Raw genomic sequence first — 26,276 nt, 5'->3', positions numbered from 1 at the left:
CATCCTAGAAATACAAAGTGACAAGAGAATCTTGTTTGTTTACCAGTAAGAAAGTTTTGAGGTGAATTTTCAAATGATCCACCTTAATGTTGGCAATCACTTGGCCCTTTTTTAGTCCAATAGTCATTAGAAGAAAAAGAATTCCACAAGGCAGGATCTGTATTTCTGTTATTTGTGAGGTCTGCAGATGCAACAATTTAAGAATCTAAAGTAGTTTCACATTCTACACCATTAATTATTTTTTACTACAGCAAGAAATGGATACAGAATTTGTCCCATACAAATATAAATTTGTATTTATATTACTATTAGTAATCTCAGCACTAGTGGCCCTCGCACAACAATTTGCACCCACTACACTCCAGCACTCAACAGAAGAAGTCTTCTGATTGGTTACATTTTAAAAAGGAAGTTAATTTTGGAATTGTCTTTAGGGATTCACAAATTCTTCTCCTTTTAGCTTCTGTGAGCTTTTATTTTCACATTCCATCTAGTTGCTGCCGTTTCATTTAACTGGTGTCTTGGTTCTTTTGTTGTTGTTGTTGTTGTTATTTGCCGTCGAGTCGGCCCTGACTCATAGCGACCCCTCCTTGGGTTTTCGAGGCAGTATCACTACGGAAGTAGGATTGCCCAACCTTCCTTCCTTGGTTCTTTAGTGCTGCTATAACAAACACCGCAAGTGGATGGCTTTAACCAACAGGAGTTTATTTTCTTACAGTTTAGGAGGCTAGAAATCCAGAAAGTCCCAGCTCTATGCGGTGGGTAAAAGCCTCTCACCCTTGGACTTCAGGGTTCCCTTTTGTTCCAGGCCCACTGGAGCTGGAGGCTTTTTCTGACTCATGCAGCTGCTGGCTGTTGAGGCTGACAAACCCAGGATTGACAGGTAAAATTGCAGGGTCCCAAGATCAGCAGGCAACAAGGAAGACCATTGGTTCAAGTCCAAGAACAATCCAAAGATCAGAAGGCAACATAGCAGGCCACTGAGATGAACACTCAGCCAAACGTAGGATTCAAGTGTGCCAAAAATCTAGAGACCTTTCTCAAGACTCCTCCTTTTATACTGGAAGCAAGCCACATCTTGAAGGCAGCTACTTAGCTGCTCATAACAGATTCCACCATGGAGGTGATTACAATCTCATCACGGGAAGTAACTACATCCAGCTGCCACACCACTCAGAACCATAGCGCGGCCACTCAAAACCATGGCCTAGCCAAGTTGAGACATAACCTTAACTACCACACCTGGATATAAAATTATATCGTTTTTAAAATTTGGTTCTACCATAGCAAAGAAATTTGAGAATTGAAAATAAAATTTATGAAACAAAATTTACATTTGAATTTGGATATTAACACAAAAATTTATATTTGACAGTTAGCAAGTAAAATAATTGATTTGGAACTTGTAATTTTGTTCTTTAGGTCTGAGATAGTCAAAAGAAGTAGTACTTACAAAGCAGTCAGAAATAATTCCATTCACTCATCACAGGAAGTTTGTTGGCGGACTCTTCACAGCTCTCCATGAGTGTTTTTCATCCTGAAATAATACTTTAAAACCTGCACACTCACTTTTTCCTTTGATGCTGCGTCTTCACAATTCATCGGACTATTGCTATTACTTGATGAGGATGAGAGCAATCGCAAAGAGCATGATACAAGGATATGCTCATTTTGAAGGTGCGTTTTGGTTTGCTTTGCATAGGACTAGGTGTGTCAGGCAATGTGATTACAGTGCTGCTGGTGCAGTCTCACGTGCACATTCTTAGTTCTTTAGAGAGAACTAAGTATGAGGTTGGGAGCTCTGGTAGCATAGTGGCTAAAGGCACTTGACTGCTAACCAGAAGGCTGGTGGTTCAAACCCACCAGCCACTCCTCGGGAGGAAGATGGGGCAATCTACTTCCATAGTGATACTGCCTTGGAAACCCAAGGAGGGGTCACACTATGAGTCAGGTCCGACTCGATGGCACATAACAACAACAAGTATGATGTTACACTTGATCAGTCTGAAATGAAAAGGAAAATGTAATTGTTATTGTATACAAAATTCATAAAATGGTATCAATTTTATTCATGGCACTCCTAGTTCCCTTACTGTGGCACTTGCTTTTCCCTGTGTCCTATTTGCTTGGCGTGTACAAGTCTTTTCTTGGGAAAAATGATACCCCTGTTCTAATGATGCCCTAAGCACATGTTTACCTTGCTTATTGAGTAATCTGTCCCTGGCACACATACTTCATCCCTGACTCTAAAAAAAAAGCCAAAACTCCTGTTTTGGTTACTTCATCTGCTCTAACAGAAAATATACCACATGTAGGATGTCTTAAACAAACAGGAGTTGATTCTTTCACAGTTTTGGAGGCTACAAGTCCGAGTTTAAAGTGGCAGGCTCTAGAGGCTGGGGAAGGCCCCTGGACCTTGAGCTTTAGCTCTGCCTTTTGCTCCTGGCCCACTGAAGCTAGAGGATTTCTTCACTCAGGCAACTGCTGGCTGCTGAGGCTGACAAACCCAAGGTCAACAAGTAAAAAGGCACCAGTCCCAATATTACCAAACCACATAGCAGGCCATTGACTCAAATCAATTAAGAGTCCCAAGATCAGCAGACAATTTGGCAGGCTTCTGAATAACAATGCGGCTACATGCAGGATTCAAGCACGGCAAAAGCTGCAGACCATTCCCAAAGCTTCTCCTTATGTACAGGAAGCAGACCACATCTCTAAAGCAGCTACTCAATTGCTCACGGAAGATTCCACCATGGGGCTGATTGCTAGTCTCATCACAGGAAATAACTATACCCAGCTGCCCACCCACTCAAAACCAGGCCCAGCCAAGTTGGCTTAATACCACAGCTCCAGGGAACTTCTTCCTCACTTTTGGCTATACCTTTGTATTAGAGAACCCTGACAACTCCTACCAACATCAGTTTACTCATCTACCCAGTGTCTGTTGAGCACTTACTCCAGGCCAGGCCCTAGGCTAGGGCTAAACTGCATCGGCAACCAAGAATGACACAGTCCCTGCTTTCTTTGGGGATTCAGACAAAATCCAACAATTAAAAGGGGAAAAAATAGCCACCACTCTGGTAAGTGTATCAAGGGCAAAAGCTTGGAGCTGAGAAAGTGAGTCCAGGAGCTTCTAATCCAGACAGGAGTCCAGAATGACTTCCTAAGAAAAAGAAACTGGAGTGTGTGTGTGTGTGGGGGGGGGGGGATGGAAAAGCTAAGGAGGAACGGGACAGGTAGAGCAGTGGGGTCTTGGGGATGGAGGGGGCGATCTAGGAAGAGAGGCCCAGATGATTTTTGACTCAAAAACAGTTCTAAATTCATTAGAAGTGCTCATGAGCCTTCCTTCCAGGTTTTCCTACTCATTCCTATTTCGGTTGTCTGTCTCCAAACCAGTACACCACCACCCTTCTCCCCAAGTCTGGAAGCTTCCCAAGGGCAAGTATCTAGTACAGTTTTGCGTCCTGCTATACCCAGCACTTAGATTGTGTGGGCACTCAAAATATATGTATTGGATGAGTGGATGAACAGATGCATCCTATAAAACATAAAGTTTTACAAACCCAAAAAACCAAACCCACTGCCGTTGAGTCGGATCTGACTCATAGCAACCCCTCCTTGGGTTTCTGAGGCAGTATCACTATGGAAGTAGACTGCCCAACCTTCCTTCTGAGGAGTGGCTGCTGGGTGTGAACCACCAGCCTCCTGGTTAGCAGTCAAATGCCTTAGGCACTACGCCACCAGAGCCCCTTAAGGTTTTACAGGCTGCTCATAAATATCTCACCCACACTACCAAGAATAGGAAATTCTACCATTAATCATCACTCCTGAAGATTAGAAACTGTTGTGAGGAACCAAGAAAACAGTAACAAACTCAAGTTATAAAAGCTTGGGACATTCTACATACACAATTATGCAATATCAGTAATAACAATAATCTACAAGTGGATATACAGAGACAAGCAAGCTGAAAACTACCGGGTAGGCAAATGGGACTATACGCACAACCATATATAGGTTTGGCAGAGGATATTTCTACATACATATTTGTATGTGCTGTAACTATATCCATGTATATAGTAGAGTAATCAAAGGGCAAAGTTATGAAAACTTCTTAGTCATAACCAAACACTTTGAGATAATAAATCACTTTTGGGCTCAGGACCACAGACTTGGGAGAAGCTAATGTAGTTTACAAAGACAATGTTACACAGCCTACTGTGGTGAGTAGTAACTGGGGTCTTGAAAGCTAGCAAGCAGCCATCTAAGGTGCAACTATTGGTCTCTCCTCTGAAGCAAAGGAGAGTACAGAAAATCAAAGACGCATGGAAGTAAACAGTCCAATGGAATAATGGAGCACATCAACCTCAGCCTCCTCAACCCTAAGACCACAAGATGGTGTCCAGCTACCACAACCAAAAGCTCTGAAAGTGATCACAATAGAAGGTTCTGGGTAGTTTGGGAGAAAAATGTGGATCATGCCTCAAAACCATTTTTAAAACATAAACAAACAGGCTTACTCTTCTGGTAGAATCCTAAGAGGGTGGCCCTTAGTCACCCTTCCAGTCTGGAACTGAACTCATCCCAGTGGCTCAACTTTTAGCCAAGCAATAAGGTGAACAATAACACTAGAGAGGTACACAGTCCTTGAAACAATCAACCATACAAGATCAAAAGAGCAGCTTTTGCCCAAGGCAGGCAGGAAGGGATAGAAGGACAAATGGAAATGGGAAACACAGGGAGAAAGTGCGAAGAGTGACATTATATTGTGGAGATTGGAATCAATGTCAAAACAAAATTCATATGAATTGTCGAATGGAAAACCAATTTGCTCTGTAAACTTTCATTCAAATCACAAATAAAAAGTTTAAATAACAATAATAAAAAGCTTGGGGCTTTATACCCTGTGAGTTATAGACAAAAATAACCAAACCAAACACATTGCCGAGTAGCTTCTGACTCACAGCGACCCCATTGGGTTTCCGAGGCTGTAAATCTTTATGGAAGTAGATCGCCCCATCTTCCTTCCGTGAAGTGGCTGGTGGGTTTGAACCACTGACCTGGTTAGCAGCCACATGCCTTACCCACTACACCGGTTATTACTCGGGCAATGGAGTGGAAGGAAGCAAGGTGTTATGGATTACATTGTGTCCCCAAAAAATATATAGTGGAATTATAACCCTGTATCTGTGGATGTGATCCTGTTTGGAAATAGCATTTCTTTGTTACTTATTAGATCATACCCAGTACAGCAGGTTCTAAATCTAATCACTTCTTAATCATAAAAAGCAGAATGGACACAGAGACACACACTGGGAGAAGAGGAAGATAAATGACCAGATAGATGCAACCACAAGGATTGCTGGCAGATACTTGAAGCCGAAACAGATAAGAAAGCCCCCTTCTCTCAGAGCCGTGACCTCAATTCCAACTTCTAGACTCCTGAACTGTGAGAATGTAAATTTCTGTTCTTTAAAGCCACCCAGTTGTTGTATTTGTCTTACGACAGCACTAGGAAACTAAGACACAGAGATATTGTATAGATAATGGAAGGGAAGCTAAGAAAGGTGAGGTAACTCAGAGTTACTTTCTGGATTTGTTAGTAGGTCTCGACTCCTAGTAGCACAGTGGTTAAGCACTCAAAGGCTGTTAATCTAAAGCGCTCAGTTCCAATCTACCAGCCACTCTGCAAGAAGAAAGATGTGGCAATCTGTGTCTTTAAATATGTACAGCCTTGGAAACCCTATGATGAAGTTCTAATCTGTCCTACAGAGTCACTATGAGTCAGAATGTACTCCAGAGCAACAGGTTTAGTTTTGTATTTTTTTTCCTCTAGACTACTGGTGGGGGAGTGTCCTGTTTCATTATTCAGAGCGTATTACATTAGGCTCTAGGAGGCTTGGGCCAGACAGGCAGGAAAAGCGAGAGAAAGACAAAGGTTCAGTATCTGGTACATGGTGCTAGGCTATCTATCCATCCTGATTCATCCTTGCAGCAAACCTTCCTGAGCAGCCCAGCGCCTGGCACCGAGCAGGTCACAGCCGCCCCGGCAACAGAGGGCTGAGGGTGGAGCAAAGAGAAAATGCCTCAGCCGCCAGGCGCCAGGCGGCGTCTCCACCTCCCGAAGCCCAGCCCCTCTGTGGGAGGGGAAAGGGGCGGAACCGCCTGCCAAAGACCTAAGGCGTTGGCCAGGAGTGAGGTCACGACTTTCAGAAAGAACACCCGACAGAGGTGAGTCCGGCCAGCCGGCCACTGGGCAGGGAGGCTGGAGATCCCTAAGGACTAGATCACCCCAGTAATGACCCTCCCAGCTCCTAATGACGCTGAGCCCTGCTCTCTAATTCAACACCAAGTTACTAGGCACTTCCTGCGGGCCATGCTCGGCGCTAAGTGTTGGGGCTGCAACACGAACGCAGCCAAGATCCCTGCCCTCTTGGAATTTACATTTTAGTTTAGTAGGGGAGAGACAGCAATAAACCAAAACGTAGTAAATTAATCAATTATCTCGTATGTTAGAAGGTAGTGAGTGAGAAAGAAAAAGTAGAGGAGAGTGAGGGGGACTGGAAACTTGGGGGGCGCGGGGAGAGGGGGGCACAGGGGTGAGATGTTGAAGGGGGTGGCCAGGTGGGCCTCACTGAAAAGGTGACAGGCCAAAACTTGAAGGAGGTATTGAGGGGAGCCATGGAGACATCTGGACAGTGTTCTGGGCAGAGGACACAGCCAAGGCCTGGGAGGAGAAGGAGCCTGAAGTGTTGGGCAACAGCAAGGAGGCAATGGTGGCTGGAGTGGATTGCAAAGAGCAGAGAGGAAGTGGGACAAAGGAGGGGCAGGCTAGGTGGCCTTGCAGAAATACAGGGTGCAGCTGAGGAGGGCTTCTTGGATGTGCCAAGTCTCTTGTCAGTACCCCCTCAGAGACCCTCAAAGTGACATTGAGAGGGGTTGTTTGGAAGCATGGGTATGAAAACCACTCTCGTATATGTGGCTTCAAGACCTTACTTACCAAGTTCTCCCCTCCTGAGAACTTTGTCCCCTCTATAAAATGATAACAACAATAGCACATCCAGAGGGTTGTGGTAAGAACAAAAGGGAATCAAAATAGTAGCAGCATGTGGGAAAGATTTACAGCGTGCCTACTGTGAGTCAGGCTCTTGGGACCCAAGAAAATTCAGAGCCAATCCCGCAGGGAGATGTGAATAATTAAGGACCGTATCAACTCGACAGTGGGTTGGTTTTTGTTTTTTCTAACACTTTAATAGTTCATAAGCTGGGGACCAAACAGAAGAGCAGTACACAAGATAGGAAGAGAAGGAGAGGAGGCCCAAGTGGGAGGAATAGATTGATACAGTTGCCATTTGGAGTGCTCAAAGGCAGAGGTAGGGAGGGAGTCACAAAGCAGGAAATGGGATTCCATTCCATAAATAGTGGGCACCAAGGAACAAATTCCAAGCAGAGGGGAAAGAGGATGTGATTTAGTTTAATAGCTCACCCTGGCAGCTAGGAAAATGGGCGAGGCACTGAACCCAGGTGAGAGATGGGGTGGTGGCCAAGAATTTCGGTTTGAGAACTTACTAAGTAGGATGGACTATTCTTGGTGGTTGTATCACTGTGAAGGAAGGTGGGGGGGTGCTTCTAAGAAGCTGAGGCTTGCTGGGAAGGAGGCATAGCCCACCCTGGCTATGGGGGCACGTAGGGGTGCCAGGGGAATAGCCCACAGGCAGGAGCAAGCTTTCTCCCCTCAACTCCAAAGTTCCCCCTCAGAGCGCACAGTGAGGCCAGAACTAGGGGACCAGGTAAATGGGATCACAAGGACACTGCTGTAAGTCCCTACAGTGGGGCTGCAGTATGGTCAGACCCCATCCAACTTCTGGACACTTGAGGCTATGTAACTAGGGGCCACTTACTTCACCTTTCTAAGATTCATCTTCATTTTCCTTATCAACTTTTGGTCACAATGCTCTTAGGCAAGCAATGCTAATAATGCAAGCTACAATGGACACAGTGTGTCCAAATCTTGGCTGACATGCATTGAGATAGCATGGATTCAGCAATTACTGCATACAGTGCCAACACATAGCCAAAAGCTCACTAGGAAGAGTGTGGGGCAGAAGGGCATTCGGACATTTAACGGGGGTTGCTATATCCACCATGCTGCCCCTGCTGACACAGCCGTGGGCATTCTTGCACATAGGTTCAGAGCAGACCCTCAGAGCAGCCAACCCAGGCACTCTCTCCTCAGACATCAGGCAGATCCAAGGCAAGATGAGCAGCCCAGTCCATCGAGTGTCACTGGGGGATACGTGGAGCAGGCAAATGAATCCTGATATAGAGAGTGAGAGGTGCAAGCAGTCCTTCGATGTGGAACGGCTCACCAACATCCTTGACAGAGGCGCCCAGAACACTGCAATCCGGAGAAAAGTTGGTAAGAGTGGGGCTGGAGAGTAGAGCACCTCCTTTTTATGCCCGTAATGCTGTTCTTGGGAGAAGAGACCTTTGCTACCAGTCTCCCAATCAAATAACAAACTTTGCCCTCAACATTCCACAATTAGATATTCATTCCTTTGGACAATAAAAGAACCCTTTAACATGCTAATATTTCCTGAGCCCATACGAGGGATAGAAGGCCACTCCTAGGAAGGAAGATGGGGCAATCTACTTCGAGGGCACATAACAACAACCACAAGGCTTGACTGCTAACTGAAAGGCTGGAGGTTCAAATCCACCCAGAGATACCTTGGAAGAAAAGCCTGGTATCTGCTTCTGAAAAATCAGCCATTGAAAACATGGGGAGTGGGAAGAGTGCTGTCACACTGAGGGGACAGCAACTAATGTCATGAAACAAAATGTGTATAAATTGTTGAATGGAAAATTAACTTTCTCTGTAAACTATCATCAAACTACAATTTTAAAAAATCCCATGAAGTACATTTCTACTGACACGCATGGGGTTGCCATGAGTCAGCGTCGGTTTGATGGCAAGTAGTTCCTGGTGGGCAGCAGAAGATACAGTGTGGTCCTGATTCTGCCACTGCATGGCTTTGTAACGTTGAGCAAGTCACTTTTCCCACTCATGGGCCTCAGTCACCCCATATGTAAAATGACGATAATATCAGGTTTCCTTTCCAGGTCTCTGAGGCAAGTGGTGGGAAGATCTGAAGGTGCCAGTAACTTCACCTAGATCTCTAAGTGCTCTGTTCTCTGTCCCTGGCAGAAAGCATCATCTGCAGTGACCCAGAGTTCAGCCTTAAGGACATTTATTTCATGTCCCAAAATGAGCGATATGAGAAGGCTATTCGGCACAAAGTCCACTTCTTGATGATAGCACAGCGCCTGGGCTGGTCAAACGATGGTCCTGAATTACACTACGCTTACAGGTGCTCACTCCTTTGGCAGCCCCACCAAAGAGGAATCCACCTAAGATAACTAGGAAACCCCTCAGTCCCATGAGCCATTTTCCCCAACAAGGCATCACTATTTGGAATGCCATGATACCAACTACCCCTTCCTTCCTGTATTCTGCTCAGGCTGAGAGTACCCACACCCCTGTCTCCAACAGGCTGTTAACCACAGTATCTCTCCCCAACAGAACCCTTGCTGGAAATATGGGCTTAACCTTACACAGTGTATTCCAGAAAGCCCTTGGGAGCCTGGGCTCAGAGGAACAGATTGCCAAATGGGGCAAACTCTGCGAAGAGTTCCAGATCATTACAGCATATGCCCAGACGGAATTGGGACATGGTGAGCCACAGTTGCTGCATGTAGCATTCAGGGTGTGTAGTATACGATTCCAGAGTCCAGAGTACCCATTCACCCTGTGCTCCAGCTGGTGACAAGCTTAATCATTCATTCAAGAGATAAGAGGCACTGGAGTTGTAGGGTACACCTGAGACTAGGTTGTGTGTGTCTGCATGTACACTCACACACGTGTTTGTTGGGGAGCAATGTGTGTGTGAGAGGGATAAGTACATTTAATATGAAAACTTTCCAGCAGGTGGGCAGTCAAGGGTCTTGGGGGGGGTTCCTTTTTCTGTTTGCATAAATGTGTTGTATGGGCTAGCAGTGGGGCAAGTCATTCCTTTAGGAAGCATTCCTTGTCATGGATACAACTCTGACATGTCGTTGACACAACCCACAGGTGAAAGGGGAGAAATGCCTAGGAATAAGGCCAGGAGCTGACACCCATTCCAAACTGGGCTGGTGCCTGAGTGCTCTAGCCCTGCCTAGAAGCAATTCCCCAGATAAGAACTCTACCCTGGCCTGATGGTTGACTCCCCTCCTTGTTTTCAAGGGACATACCTTCAGGGCCTGGAAACTGAAGCCACCTATGATGCAGCCACCCAGGAATTTGTGATGCACAGCCCCACGCTGACTGCCATCAAGTGGTGGCCTGGGGACTGTGAGTATCTGTCTACCCCTCACTCCCATCTCTCTCCAAGAACAGAGTTGGAAGGCAGAGTAGCACTAACTTACATGTCCAGCAGTCATCAGATTGATTTCCTATTCTAGGCTTATGACCTATAAGCAAAACATTTCACCTCCCTGAGCCTCACTCAGGTTCTTACTCTGTACAACAGGTGGGCTACGGCTACCACTGTCAACCACTCGGAGTGGGATCTATGTAGGAGATCCTGGGTAGAGAAGGAGAACAATGTGGAAAAAAACTCAAAATCATTTGGCTAAAAAAAAAGGGGGGAGGGGGACCAGGTTTGCTGGTCTGATAGAGCCTGGTGGAACCACTGAGACTATGGCCTCTAGCTGCCCTTCAGGTCTGGAATTGAACCCACACCTGTGGCTTCCAGCCAAATAAAATTCAGGCATTTGAGTTGAACATTTACCTGAGGTAGATACACTCCTTGGAGAGAACAATCTTAGGAGAAAGAAGGGCTGCTTATGCACAGGGAGACAGCTCAGGGGGCAGGAGTGCATAGAGAGATGGACACAGGAAAGAGGTAACTATCAGGAGGAAGTAGAAGGGGAGCTGTTGCATTTTGGTAAATTGTAGTCAATGTCATGAGACAAAGTGTATGTAAACAGTTGTATGGAAAGTGAATTTCCTCTGTAAATTTTCACCCAAATCACAATTTAAAAAAAAAAAAAAAAGGTGGGCTATTAAGAATTTTGTTGGTAGGTGGCTGGGAAATTCCCAAGGAAACTTTGAAGTAGATGAGGAAATTGACCCAACCTATGGGGAACAAAGGGCAAGTCTCTCTCGTTCCCCCTCTTACTCTCCCCCCCACACACACACACATTGCCCCCCACAGAAACACACGAGTGCACATGCAGACACATACAGCCTAGTCTCAGGTGCACCCTACAACTCCAGTGCCTCTCATCTCCTGAGTGAATGATTAAGCTTGTCACCAGCTGGAGCACAGGGCCCTGTGATTAAATAGTTACTAAAGAAAACATCTCCCTAGAGATTCTCCAGCCACCCAGAAAAGCTCTACAGCCCATTAGCACTTCTGGTGGCATAGTGCCTAAGACATTTGACTGCTAACCAGAAGGCTGGCAGTTCAAACCCACCAGCCACTCCTAGGAAGGAAGATTGGGCAATGTATTTCCATAGCCATATCAACTCAGAAACCCAAGGAGGGATCACTATGAGTTGGATTCAACTTGACTGACAGCGAGTTGTTTTGTTTTTTCTTTTTAAGGAGATGTCCCACTAGCCCCTTTTCCTCTGATTAATGAATTTACTTCTAAGGACACGTATGAGTGGTACTTGCAGGCCCTGTCAGCAAATGCCTTTTGTGGAAAATAATAAGACAAATGTGAAGAGTCTAAACTAAAGCAAAAGGAGAGAGACTGAGGGAAGTGAGTGAAGTGAAAGACCTGAGAGCAATAAGAGAGAGAAAATATACATGATTGCTGTCGAATCTGTAAAGAAACCAGCCTTTGAAATCCAGGCACCCTAGGGTTCAAATCCCCTCCAGACCAGTGACCTTGAGCATGTCACTCCACTCCCTGAGCCTCAGTTTCCTTATCTGGAAAAGGGGACTCAAATGCCCTTCAAGAACCAGAGACAGTATATGGAAAGCACCCAAACAGGGTCTGTTACCACCTTGTGTCTTAATAAATGGTAATTATTCATTATTAGTTGTTGGAAAAGTGACTCACAGTTTTTTGAAGGGAAAAAAAAATCTTGCTCATTTCACAACCCCTTTGGCAAACCACTGACAGATTCATTTGTCTCTTTGGAGTGGTTTCCCCTCTTTGTGATCAGTGACTTTCTAAGGTCCCAGAGGTGCCCATCAGTGACCCCAGTCCCAGGAAGTTAGGGTGGGGGCAGAAACACACATCCTCCTGCAGTTGCAGACCAGTGTTCTCTCTGTGGGTCAGGACACATACTGCAGCTCTGACATAAAGTTTCTGACTCCTTGATTCCCAAGAAAATAACTCAGACCAAAAGACTGTTGCTGCTATGTACAGTCAGATAAACTCCAACTCATAACAACCCTTTAGGACATAGTAGAACTGCTCCACAGGGTTTCATAAGCTGTAATCTATGGGAGCAGATCACCACATCCAAACCAATGACCTTTCAGTTAGCAGCTGAGTGCTTAACCACTGTGCCAAAGCCATTGAGTCAGACCTCACTCATAGCAACCCCTCCTTGGGTTTCTGAGGCAGGATCACTACAGAAGTAGATTGCCCAACCTTCCTTTTGAGGAGTGGCTAGGGGTTTGAACCACCAGCCTTCCAGTTAGCAATCAAGTGCCTTAGGCACTATGCCACCAGAGCTCCCTTAGAAGATTATAGTAGAACCAAATTTTGAAAGATTCCAAGCTTTACCAGGTTATTCTATCTGGGCTATTTCCACTACAATCCATAGCTTTTGTTCAACTTTGCCTTTGGAAGAGAGAATATCCAGAGGGTTTTGGTTCCTGCAGAATCTCCATCAGTCTCCATGATTTCTCTCACGTGATGCCTAGATAATCCCAGTGTGGTTGTAACAAAAACCTGCCATTTAGACAGAATTTTGCTGCGTCTCTAGCCACCAAACTGCTGTCTATGAGGCCTTCCAACTCCATGCATACTAGAGCCAGACACTCACAGTAAGGCCTCTGTGGATCATTCCAGTTGGGAGGGAAGACTTTGAGTCAAGGTATCTCTCGATCCATCCACATGCCCACTTCTTGTCTTCCCTCAACTCCTTGCTGCCCTGGATGCGACCTTTCCCACAGCACGGCCCCACCACACTGATCCTGTCCTCAAGCTTCTGAGCATACTGTTCCCTCTGCTTTACACACCTTCCCTGTGTGGTTCTCCCAGAAAACTCCCTTCACCCTCCAGGTTCCTTGATGCCTCCTCCTCTGACCCTCTCTCTGAAGCAGACCACCAAAATCCATCCTGGCCTCACAGGGTACCAGAGCTTCCCCATGCCACCATGCTGGCCCTCCTGCCCCATGCACACTGTGCCAACATCTGAATCCCTGATGGCTCTGTATACTGAGGCCTCATGCCCCAGGGATCATGCTAAGCCTCTCATCTCTTGCCCTCAGTGGGATTGACAGCCACCCATGCCCTGGTCCTGGCCCAGCTGATCTGCTCAGGAGCCCGGCAGGGCATGCACGCCTTTATCGTGCCCATCCGGAGCCTCCAGGACCATACCCCTCTGCCAGGTAAGCTTTTATGCAGCTTCTGTAGGAGGAGACCCCCACCAGGCTTCCCTATCCTGGTGCCCCAGAGGCCCATCAGAGCAGAGGGGGCCCAGAGCAACACCTCCTCTTGAGCAGGGAGAGGGAGTGATTGGGCAGACCTAGTGCCACCAGGGTGGGTAAGCCTGGGCAAGAATCAACACTTGTCTGTCCTCAGTTGCAAAACAGATGTAATAATTTTGATGTCACAGTCTGCTTAATGCTCAGGTGAGTTGAAACAGGTATACAGCAAGTACTGAACTGGCAGACATATCCCTCTGCCACTAGGAATCACTGTTGGAGATATTGGGCCCAGGATGAGCTTTGAACATTCAGATAATGGCTTCCTGCAGTTGGACCACGTACGGATACCCCGGGAGAACATGTTGAGTCGCTTTGCAGAGGTAGGAGCCTGGGGAGGCTGCAGCCTATTCTGCCTGGAGAGGGGACGATGGACCCAGCAGGCTGACACTGGCTCTGGATCCTCCTCTTTAGAGCTGAGTTTGTCCCCCCTCATCAGAGCCTTTGCAGTCCCACCCAAACCAAACCCACTGCCATTGAGTCAATTCTGACTCATAGTGACCCTATAAGGCAGAGTAGAACTGCCCCACAGTTTTTCCAAGGCTGTATATCTTTAATGGAAACAGACTTCTGCACCTTTCTCCCACAGAACAGCTTCTAGGTTTGAAATGCCGACCTTCTGATTAGCAGCTGAATGCCTTAACCACTATGCCACCAGAGCTCCTTTGCAATCCCACAGACCTGGTTAAAACCTCAGTTTAGGAGCTACATAATTTGGGGCAAATCATTTCCCCTCTCTGAGCTTCAAGAGTTCTCACATGTAAATGGAGGGAATCATCTGTCATCCTTGCTCACCTCATGGGGTGGCCGGGAAATCTGAGAAGAGGGATAGGACTTGGGGTGATACGTCTATATAAGCTCAGTGAGGCCTGGACACAGCCAATCACTGGCCACCAGCCGGGGTTCTGGAGAAATTTCTAGAGGTTCCCTCCCTACTTTGCCAGACATTGCTCCTGCGGTTGTGGATCGTGAGGAGGTCCAGGGCTGTCCCAGGAGAGGAGCTGTGAACCAGCAGACTTGGGGTAGTGGCTATTTAGTAGCAGGCACAGAAGTGTTTCAGTATTTCAACAGTGTGCACTCTGGCTGGCCACTGGTTGGCCCTGGATGTAGCTGTGTCTGCTGCTGCTGAACAGTCTGAGGAGCAGTGTGCCCATGGTGCATGGAGGCCCACGGTTCTGGGTGTGGGACTCAGAGCCAGCACCTGTCCTTGGTCCACACAGGTCTTGCCAGATGGCACCTACATCAGGCTTGGAACAGCACAGAGCAACTACCTTTCCATGGTGGTGGTACGAGTGGGGCTGCTGTTGGAGGAGATCCTACCCCAGCTGCAGAAGGCTTGTGTCATCGCCACACGCTACTCGGTCATACGCCGCCAATCCCGGATCCAGCCCAGGTAAGGGGTGCCCAAAGGCTGACCACCCTGCCTGCCCCAAAACCACCCCTGTGCCAGAGCCAGGTTGCAGGAAACAGGCTTATCCTACCCCGCCCCTCACACACACCCCAGTATCTGTCCTACCTGGCCACCATGTCTGTGAGGTCTCTATCTGGCCTCCTCCTTAACCCTGGCTGTCGAGCACCTGGACCAACCCATGCCTGGCCCTGTCAGGCTCTGTGTGATCTTGTCTGACTAGGTGTATACCATCAGACCCAACTCAGTCTGTGTCTGTCAGAGTCTGCATGTCTGGCTGTGACTGGATGAGTGAGTCAGAGTCAGCCTGTTTGTCAAGCTGTGTCCTACTGTGGCTGGCTCGGTGTGTTCTATCAAAGCCCAAGTGTCATATCAGACTATACATGATTGAACTTGCTTCTGTTGGACTATCAGCATCTAACTGTGTTATGTTTAAGTCTGGATCTGATATCTTGTATGTGGATGTGTCTGGCGACTACCCCCTCCACTCTACACATAGAATATCTCTCTATGTTTAACCTACACACACACATATAGACACATATAAGGTTGCCAGATTCCACTAATCATTTAAATTTGAACTTCAGATAAACAACAAATACTTTTTAGAATAAATATGTCCCCAGTGGACACACATACCCCAAACCAAACCTGTTGCCATTGTAGCAACCCTATAGGACAGTAGAATTGCCCCATAGGGGTTCCAAAGCTGTAATCTTTATGGAGGCAGACTGCCACATCTTTCTCCCACAGAGAGGCAGGTCAGTTTGAACCACAACCTTTTGGTTAGCTGCTGAGCACTCAATCACTGCACCACCAGGGCTCCTTCACAAACACCCAACATTCAGCAAAATGGAGCCTGGGCATATGTCATCCCAGTGAAACACAGCATAATGACCCCGTGGCTGAGGGCTGGGCTTTAACCTAGCAGTTCCTGTGTCAGTTCTGCTGAGTGACCCCGGACAAGTCCTCTGCCCTCTCTAGTCCTTGGTTTTCTCACCTGTAAGGTGAAGAGAGAAAATTCAGCCCAAGGGTCAGGTGGTGGTTCATGCTGTGGGCTGCAGGGTCCAGAATGAGCCTTATACTAAATGACCATACCTGAGTGGCAAGCTCAGCTAGGCCACTTGCTGGCTGTAGGAGACCTCAGCTCCTTGTTCTTTAGTTGCCTCATCTAAAAAATGGAGGTGTGACAGGAGCTGTCTTTCAGGGTATAGTTGAAGGTGAAGTATGATAAAGGCATGCCAGGGCCTTAGCCCAAGATATGTGTTCCCTGTTGCTCCCTCTCCTCTGGCACACTCAAGGCACACTCAGCCGGCCTGGACTTTACAAGCCCAGGTTGGGAGATGGTCTTCTCCTGAGGACAAAGGTGCTGAGCAGAAAGTACAGCCAATGATGTCCTGTCTGGAGTCCATTCTTCCTGGATGCAGAAGTATCCCAAGGATGATTATAAAAAATACATGTCCGGGTGATGAGCTGTTGCCGCAGAGAGGAGCCCCCAGGCTCCTCCCCCATCAGCTATGGGAGGGATCACATATTCAGACCATCTTTGAATCCACAAATGGTTACCGTGGCCCCTACATCCCAGGCACAGCCTCAGGCACTGAAGACACAGCATTGGACAAGGCAGACATTGCGTGACCTTAGGATTCCATCCCACCCTAGTTAACATTTTAGAAGTTACTGTTTATGTTTGACACATTTCCCAGTGCCCAGCAAGGGCATTTTGGTGGTGAGAGGTCACTGGTCCAGGAATGCATGTTCATGACCCCTTACCCAAAATCCCTGGGGCCAAGTGTGTTGGCATTCAGAGCTTTTCAAGGGACAGCACCTGTAATCAGATGTATCAGTATTTCTGCAGGGAATTGTGTGAATGTTCATGCTAGATGGGATTAAAAAAGATTAATAGCCTCACGTCAGTTCAAGTTTTGTAACAAGTTATAAAGAACTATTGGTTCTTATGGCTTTTATGGCTTTTGGGACCTGGGAAGGTGGATGTGGTTTAGTAGTAATCTTCTAAACCTTTATCTTTTCCCTTCAGTGAGCCAGAAGCAAAAGTCCTGGACTACCAGACACAGCAGCAGAAACTCTTTCCTCAGCTGGCCATGGCCTATGCTTTTCATTTTCGGGCAGTCACACTCTTGGAATTCTTCCAACATGCCTACAGTGCCATTCTGGATGGAGACTTTAGCCTCCTGCCTGAGGTAAAAACCGTCTAAGGGGCAGGGGCTGGGAGGGCAGCTGTTCTACCCAATGGGAAGCAGTCCTAGCCCAGGTCCCATGGGCCCCTCCTACTTCCTGCTCCCACCTTCCAACATCCCAAGGTGTACCTGGGGTGAACTGTGCCCAGACATACAAACCCACCCATGCCTGACCCCTAGAAAGTTCTGAAAGTGTTCAAGAAAATAATCACACATTTTATATAGACTATGGATCCACAATCTCTGATCTGCTTTTGAAACCCAAAGAACTCTGAAAACCAAAAGGTGCATAGAACTCATTTAGTGGCATAGTTTGATCTGAACTGACCTGACTTATCCCACTGAACATAAATACATTTTGCTGCAGAAATACTGTTTGATTATCAAGCTGTCCTATATTCCCATTAGGAACTCTGGTGGCATAGTGCCTAAGGCATTTGACTGCTAACCAGTAGGATGGCAGTTCAAACCCACCAGCCACACGTTGGAAGGAAGATTGGGCAATCTACTTCCTTAGTGATGTTGTTGTTGTTATGTGCCGTCGAGTCAAACCCGACTCATAGCGACCCCTCCTTGGGTTTCCGAGGCAGTATCACTACGGAAGTAGGATTGCCCAACCTTCCTTCCGAGGAGTGGCTGGTGGGTTTGAACCGCCAGCCCTCTGGTTAGCAGGCAAGTGTCTTAGCCACTATGCTACCAGAGCTCCCTGCCTCGGAAACCCAAGGAGGGGTCACTATGAGTCAAATTGACTTGACGGCAGTGAGTTTGGTTTTGGTTTATATCTCCACTGGGAGGAGTATAAATAATGTACCCTAAATGCCCTCTTTATCTTTCTAAAATCCAAAAATTATTCTGATTCCAAAGTATACCTGGCCCCAAGTGTCTCCAATAAAGAACTGTGGACTTACACGTACACTGGAGTCATATTAGGCCAGGCCCTATGCTTTATAAGCGTTACTTCTTCAAATTGTGCAGCAGGCACAATTTATATAGGCACATCTTGGAGAGATTGTGGGTTTGGTTCCTGACTATTGTAATAAAGTGAACAGCACAATAAACCAACTCACATGAATTTTTTTTGGTTTCCTCTGATAGTGCCTAAGGCACTTGCCTGCTAACCAGAAGTCTGGCAGTTCAAACCCACCAGCCACTCCTCGGAAGGAAGATGGGGCAATCTACCCCCGTAGCGATACTGCCTCGGAAACCCTAGGAGGGATCGCTATGAGTCAAGTCTAACTCGACAACACATAACAACAACAACACTACATATAAAAAGGAACCCTGGTGGCATGGTGCCTAAGGCATTTGACTCCAAACCAGAATGGTGGCAGTTCAAACCCACCAGCCACTCCACAGAGGGAAGACAGGGCAAACTATTTCCATGAAGATTTACTGCCTCAGAAACCCAAATGGGGTCGCTGCGGGTCAGAATCAACTTGATGGCAGTGGATTTGGTTTTAGGTTTTGGTTTAATACCTTATAAAAGTTATGTTTATGCTATACTCAAGTCTGTTAAGTGTGCAAAAGCATTATGAAAAAGTTTGAAATATTGTGAGAATTACCAAAATATGGCATAGAGACATGGAGTGAGCAAAAACTACTGGAAAAATGGTGCCCGTAGATTTGCTCCATGCAAGGTTGCCACAAACCTTCAGTTTTTAAAAAAATGCACTATCTGCACAGCACAATAAAGTGAGGCTCATTTTACAGATGAGCAAACTGAAGCACAGAGAGGTTAAGGGACTCAGCGTTCCTCCCAAGGACATGAAAGTTTGAAAGATGAGGAACTTTTAAGAACTAAAAACAAACCAGGCCTACTGCCTAGCAGCACCTCCTATAACCAGGGCAGTGGGTTGATAGTAGACGCCCCTTGTCACAGGCCAGCTCTGCACAACCTCTGCTCACCAGAAAAATCTAAAACTCCTGGATGATGGTGGGCCTGATCCAGGTATCCCCTCTTCTTGGGATCATACAGACACTGGTCTGGACAGGTTTTCCTTTGTTCTTATTGCCATATTTCCTAATGGGATGTAGCCTTGGGTGAGTCGTGTAAACTCTCTGAGCCTCAGTTGTCTCATTTTTAAGTGGTGAGCACAGAGTTTTGCTCAACATATACTAAGTGCTCAGTACAGGAGCTCTGGTAGCGTAATGCCTAAGGCACTTGACTACTAACCAGAAGGCTGGGGGTTCAAACCCACCAGCCGCTGCTCGAAAGGAAAATGGGGCAATCTGCTTCCATAGTGATACTGCCTCGGAAACCCAAGGAGGGGTCGCTATGAGTTGGGTCTGACTCGATGGCACATAACAACAACAACAACAGTAGTGACAAACACAGTTGTACTGGAGGACCCTGTCACAGCACCTGATCCCACCTTCTGCCCTTCCATTCCCACAGCTCCATGCACTGAGTTCAGGTCTGAAGGCTTTGGTGTCGGAGTACTGCACCGAGGGGGCTGAAGTGTGCCGCAGGGCCTGTGGGGGACATGGCTTCTCAAAGCTGAGTGGCCTGCCTTCCCTGGTCACCAGGGTGACAGCCTCCTGCACCTATGAGGGTGAGAACACTGTGCTCTACCTGCAGATGGCCAGGTGAGGCCCCAGCTGACCCAGCCCTCGGCTGAGCCCTCCAGCTTCTGCTTGGGTTGGGTCTCCATCTGATGCCCATGGAGTGAGCAGGCATTAATTAGGAAGCACTGTTCTGGGATTTTCCAACTACCACAATACATCTTCAATCTATCTACTTCTCCCCAGGCCCACTGTTGCTCCCAGCCAGGCCACACATCTTCATCTCTCACCTAGACAACAGCATCAGTCCCCTCACTAGTCTCTTCACTTCTAATCTGCCACATATAAGTCCATTCTCCACAGGCAGCCAGAGGAATCTTTTCAAAGCTCAGAGAAGATCATGATTAAAATTCTCCAGTAGCCTCCCATTGCTCTAGGAAAAAGCCACACTCCACACTGGCCTAAGAGGTCCTTACAGCCTGGCTCCTGCCTCCCTCTCTATCCTATGGTCATAACCTCTTGCCTCTGCTCACTTCTTCCAGCCATACAAGTCTTTCCCACCTCAGGGCCTTTGCACTTATGTTCATTCTACCTGGAACTCTAGTCCCCAAGTTACTGTATTGCTAGCTTCTTCTCATGCTTCAGGTCTCAGCTAAAATGATACCTCCTCAGAGATGCCCTCCCTGACCACGCCATCTAACATAGCACCACCCCAACCCTCCTACCCAACGATGCCTTACTTCCTTTAGAGCTGTTATCACAATCTGTAATGGTCTCATTTTTTTGTTTGTTTTGTTTAACTTTTTAACTTTGCTCCCCTACTAGACAGGGAGCTCCTGGAGAACAGGGATGTCAGCCTTTCTCACTGCAGTACTCCCCTAGCATAGTCTAGGGCCTGCCCACAGGAGCTCCAACCTGAGAGGCAGGATGAATGGCTGGGGCAGCGTCCTCCAAACAGGTGTTTTCTTCGCATCCCTTTTATGCCTGTGGGCCTCACTACTGACAAAGCTTCTCACCCACCTCAGCTCACCTATTGCGGGCAACTTAACAGGACAAATGTTTCCCCATATAGGGAGAAGGAGGTTTGTGGCAGGCATGTTATATAACATTTATTGGATTATTTTATATGTAACATTTATTGGTTGTTTAAAGAAAAGAGCAGAGTCACCTATAATCTTCTCACTCATGTCAGCATTTTTGCATCTATCCTTTCTTCCTTTTTTCAGCTAAGAAAATTTAATTTCTGTGTAGTTGCTGTACAATTCATCATAAATCTCTAAGTCAGAGAATTCTACCTCATAGGGAAAACTCTGTTTGCTCAGATCTCAAAAGGGCTTATGTTCAGGATTGGAGAGTTTCTGTCCTGGCTGTGCAGCCCCATTTCATTGCAGAAGAAACTATAGTCTTGGGTTGTACCTCACTGAGTTCTTGGGAGGATGGTGTGAAGGGGCTTTGGAGTGAGGGACAACAATCAGTAAGGGGGCTGGGCTGACAGCCTTGGGGGCACTGGTTCTCCCACAGGGAAGCTGGAGCCCAACATAGGAGTGCATGTCTTTCAGAAGAGGGATGCTGGGCTGCCCCAGAGAGCCCTTCTGTGTCTCACCTGCCTCTCCCCTACCCCACTCCAGGTTTCTGGTGAATAACCACCTGCAGGCTCAGATGTCTCCAGACACCACATCCACAAGGTCTCCACCTCAGTCTGTCACGTATCTCACTGCACCTGTCCTGGCCAGGTGCCCAGCTCAGCAGGCAGCCGACTTCCTCTGCCCGGAACTCTATACTGCGGCCTGGGCACACATGGTAGCCAGGTGAGCTGGCCTCAAGAAATCAATCATCCCACCTAGAGGCAGGCTTCTTCTCTCACAAGGGCCTTTGGATTTGGTTGGGTAGGCATTGGCAGATACACTGCTAAAGACGACGACCACCACTGCCACCACCACCACCACCACCACCCTGACTCCTCGGTCCTCCCAGTCTTGCCACCATAGACAGAAGGGGAAGGTGCACCTGTCAGCCATGGACCACTATTATTTCCCCATCCTGGCCAAGATTAGAGAAAGACATCACCTTTTCTGCCAGCAAGAGGCATTCTCAAAATCTTTAGGATCTTATGGTATTTACAATACAAGCATACCTCAGAGAGTCTGTGGGTTTGGTTCCAAACCACCACAATAAAGCAAGTCACATCAATTTTTTGGTATTTCATTGCATATAAAAGTTATATTTGCAGTATACTTTAGTCTGTGAAGGGTGTAGGAGCATTATGAAAAACTGTGAAATATTGTGAGAATTACTAATACGGGACAGACATGAAGTGAGCACGTTTTTGGAAAAATGGCACCAATAGACTTGCTTGCTGCAGGGTTGCCACAAGCCTTCAATTCGCACAAAATAAAGTATCTGTGAAGCACAATAAAGCAAAGCACAATAAAATTAAGTATGCCTGTACAGTTAATGTACCCATATATAAATCCCATGGATGTGTTGGTTTGTAAATAGCGATAAAGCAACACTTGCAATGCTTGAAATATTCCACAATCTGAAAACAATTTTCAAAAATCGGACTATGCCAAGGGGTAGAATAAGTGTTATTTCCAGGGTCAAACAGGTTCCAGAGTACATGGACAAGACCAAGGACTCATCTCATCCATTCTATCATTTGACAAATATTGACAGGCACCTAGTATGTGTCAGGAATGTCCAAACATGCTGGGGCAGCAAGTAAAGAGAGGTTATGGACAGTCATCATCATGGAAAAGACAGGGGGATATAAGTACCTAAAAAGGAAACCTTCTGAACCCCTCCTTAAATTTAAAAAAAAAAACTTGAAAACAAAAATTTTCAGTATATAAGGAAAGTTCCCCACCTGGGGTCCTAGGAATGGGTAGTAGCTATTTCATCATCACAAGCAGCCTGACAGATATTCATTTAGTCCATAAATATGTATTAGTGTCTAGAATATGCCAGGCACTGTTCTAGGCACTCAGGGTATATCAACAGGCCATAAAATTCCAGCTGATTTTATGATACAACTGATAAAAATCCCAGCCCTCACCCAGCTAACATTTTAACTGGGGAAGGTGGTGCAGGTAAATTACGACTGCTCAGGGTCACTAGTCTCATTATATTCTTTGTGCTTGGAACTTGACATGACATTCTTCTTATCTATTTCCTGATGAAGCAAAATAAATATTGCTTAAAAAAAAACTAGTTTGTTTTCCATACAAAGTCCAGGGGTCATGGGTAGTTGGATAGTGAATGGAAAATAAAGGATAAGAAAATGATTTAGTGAATTAGAGGACAAGGTTGGTTTTTCCTATTTGCTTTTCATTTTGTTTCATTTTTTAAGGTGCCCTGACCACAACTTAGGAGCTCTGGTAGCGCAGTGCCTAAGGCACTTGACTGCTGACCAGAAGCCTGGTGGCTCAATCCCACCAGCCATTCCTCAGAAGGAAAGTTGGGCAATCTAATTCCTTAGTGATACTGCCTCAGAAACCCAAGGAGGGGTCACTGTGAGTTGGGGCCGACTCAAAGGCATATAACAACAATGAGCACAACTTGGAGCAGGCTGGATGACTGACAGCCCTGTGGCCTTTAGAGAAAAACCATTCCTCTTGCTTGGCCACAGTCTGGCAAGTCAGTCAGCAGAATGGCCTGAAAACACTGGTACCAGGGTGGAGTCTGCATTAGACAGAGTGGGCAGCTGGGGCCTGCAGCCCTGAGACTTTACAGCACCATGTTTAAGTACAGATCCAAATTTTGGTTCCACTCATTACTAGTAGTGTGACCCTGGAGAAGTTAGTTAATGTCTCTGGGACTAGTTTTACCCATTGTAAAATGGGAGCGCCTGCTCTAATGAGGGTCTCTGGAAAGAAAGAACATACACCAAGAATTTAGCATTATAGTACAGAAAAATAAAAAACCAAACCCACTGCCATCAAGTCAATTCTAACTCATAGTGAAACTATGGGACAGAGTAGAACTGCCCCATAGGGTTTCCAAAGCTGTAAATCTTTATGGAAGCAGACTGCCACATCTAACTCCCACAGAGCAGCTGGTAGCTTCCAACTACCAACCTTTTGGTTAGCAGCTGTATGCTTTAACCACTGTGCCATCAGAGCTCCTTTTATAGCTCACAAGTGATCAGTAAATGGAAATGATTTCTGCCTCCAAGGGACCCCAGGCAGCCTAGGACCAAATTCCATTCTCAGGTTCTTTTTCTCTTTGGTTTTAGGCTCATAAAGGATTCGGTGCATCATTTACAGACCCTGACGCAGTCCGGGGTTGACAGGCACACAGCGTGGAACCAGACCACTGTCCTACTTGTCCAGGCTGCTAAGGTGAGCTTCCTGCCAGCTACAGCTAAATGGACCCACTTTTTTTCCCAGCAGGTTATACTGCTGGGAAAATCCCAGCTCTGCCATTATTCCCCAGGCCTGCTCAGTGGTTGCCCTCATTTCACTTGTAAGTGTTTAGTCTAGGATATTTTAATTAAAGGACTTAACTCCAAAGCAATCTTGCTGGCAGCTCTTAGGGGGAAACATAACGAGACAGTGTTATTGGATTTGCTTCAGGTTGTTCAAATATTTCCTCCCAGATAGAAAACTAGGTCAAGTCTCCCCATAGCCCCACAGGCAATCCCTGGCTGTCTGATTCCATTCCCACTATGTTTTGTGCTTGTGCATAATTCACATATTCAGCCAGCAAATATTGCGGCACTCACTCCGCATCAGGTTCTGGGCTGGGTGCAATGAGCCCACCACTCATACACAGCTACAATCAAGGAAGCACCATGATGGGGGAAATACAGGATGCTGTGGGATCCCAGGTTTGATCCATACCCAATCTTGGGGATGGCACAGAACCAGGTAGTATTTTAGTCCATTGTGCATGGGGTTGCCAAGAGTTGTGGGCTGACAAGACACAGCTAACAGCAACAGCAACAGCATTGTGGGATTCCAGAGCAGGAACATCTCTATCCACCTTGACTCCTCAAGAAAGGCTTCTCAGAAAAAGTAGCATGTAAGCTAACACTTCAAGGATGAGCTGAAGGTAGCCAAGGCAAAGGCTGGGGACTGAGGCTTTGGAGGGAAGGTTTCCAGCCAATGAGAACAACAGGTACATAAGCAAAAGGAAGAAAAGGCTTGGTCCCTGAGAGGAAATACAAGTCCTCCCATGGTCCTAAAGGAGGACTGAAACAGAGGAGGGAAGATGGGGGAGGAGAGAGATGAGAGATAGACAAGGCCTGGGGCCTTCTGCACCAATACCTTTGGATTTGGTATCACTACAAAGGGAAGTCGTTGCAGGGTTTGTAGCTGAGAGTGAAATAATCAGACTTTCATTCTAGCAGGATCATGCAGGCTGCTAGGGAAGAAATGGGCCAGTGGCTGGAAGCCAGTTAGGAGGAAGCAGCAGCAGTTTGGGCTGAGGGTGGACCCCCAACTATGAGTGTGGAGAGAAGTGGGCAGATGCAAAAGAAGGGAGAATAATGGTGTAGATAAGAGGTGAGAATGACTCATGAGCTGGCTTGGGCAGCTGAAACTCCAGCCCTGCCAACAGCCAGAAGACCAAGATGATCACCTAACTCTCAGGCCTCAGGCCCAGAAAATGGCAGCCTTAGAACAGCAGAGTTGAAGGACTCTTTCTAGAGGAGTCGCTGCAGGCCAGGACTGGCCCAGCAAACTGGGCAGGAGCGCCACCTGGTGACCCGGCACCATTACCACACCTGCAAGTGCTGGTATTGACTCTGCAGCCCTCTGTTCTGAATGTCTTATCAGTGCAGAAAGGGCTAGCCAAGGCTACACTCTCACCAAAAAAAGAACAACAGTTCTGCCAGTATTCAGCCATTTTTCAAACCTGTGCCCTGCCTACAAGTGGATCAGACACAGCTTGCCAGCATTACTTCATTTAATATGCACAACCCTGTGAGAGAGACTAGCATAATGAGTCTCTTTCAACAAGGAAACAGAACTCAGAGGAGTTAAATCTCAGCTAGGAAATAGCTGAAGCAGACACTTTCTTTTCCCACACACCACTGAGGCAAGCTCAGTCCTCAGGGAGTGTGATGAGTGTGTGAGGTGAGCCCCAGGCTCTGGGGGACACCAACGAAAGGAAGCTCAGCCAGCCTGGGGGAGAAGGGCAAGTCCCTGATGGTTCCTGGGGAAATGATGACCAAGTTGAATCTCCAGGGTCATAATGGATGTTGTATTCAGTACTTTTTGTACTTTGGGGAGCCATTTGCTCTGCAGAAATAAGCACTCAACCAGGTCTGACCTGGAAACCGTAAATATGCAAGTAGAGTGACTACAACTCAGATGGGGGGGAGGCAGAGGCAGAGAGGTGAATGAAAAGGAGCTCTGGGCTAAGTTCTGGTCCCATACATTGTGCAACATGCTGTGTGACCTCAGGCATCCCCTTTCCCTCTTTGGTCTTGAACTTCCCGGTCTATACAAC

At 46.8% G+C, this 26,276-nt stretch overlaps 1 protein-coding gene across 1 annotated transcript in view; it reads left to right on the top strand.

The window, feature by feature from the left end:
* Positions 1-8,259: 8,259 nt before the first annotated feature.
* ACOX2 (acyl-CoA oxidase 2) overlaps positions 8,260-26,276 on the top strand; it is a 31,693-nt gene continuing 13,676 nt past the window's right edge. Inside the window, exons 1-11 of the mRNA XM_007937290.1 lie at positions 8,260-8,419; positions 9,209-9,371; positions 9,584-9,735; positions 10,286-10,393; positions 13,500-13,619; positions 13,923-14,038; positions 14,936-15,108; positions 17,162-17,324; positions 19,717-19,907; positions 21,452-21,631; positions 24,058-24,163. Of these exons, the coding sequence (XP_007935481.1) occupies positions 8,260-8,419; positions 9,209-9,371; positions 9,584-9,735; positions 10,286-10,393; positions 13,500-13,619; positions 13,923-14,038; positions 14,936-15,108; positions 17,162-17,324; positions 19,717-19,907; positions 21,452-21,631; positions 24,058-24,163 (1,632 nt within the window). The remainder of the gene's footprint in view (positions 8,420-9,208; positions 9,372-9,583; positions 9,736-10,285; positions 10,394-13,499; positions 13,620-13,922; positions 14,039-14,935; positions 15,109-17,161; positions 17,325-19,716; positions 19,908-21,451; positions 21,632-24,057; positions 24,164-26,276) is intronic.

Source organism: Orycteropus afer, unplaced genomic scaffold (assembly GCF_000298275.1).
Source record: "Orycteropus afer afer isolate SDZICR_OR568_19922 unplaced genomic scaffold, OryAfe1.0 scaffold00041, whole genome shotgun sequence".
NCBI lineage: Eukaryota > Metazoa > Chordata > Mammalia > Tubulidentata > Orycteropodidae > Orycteropus > Orycteropus afer.
Note: the sequence above shows the minus strand (reverse complement) of the source record. Positions and strands in the feature narration are given on the sequence as shown.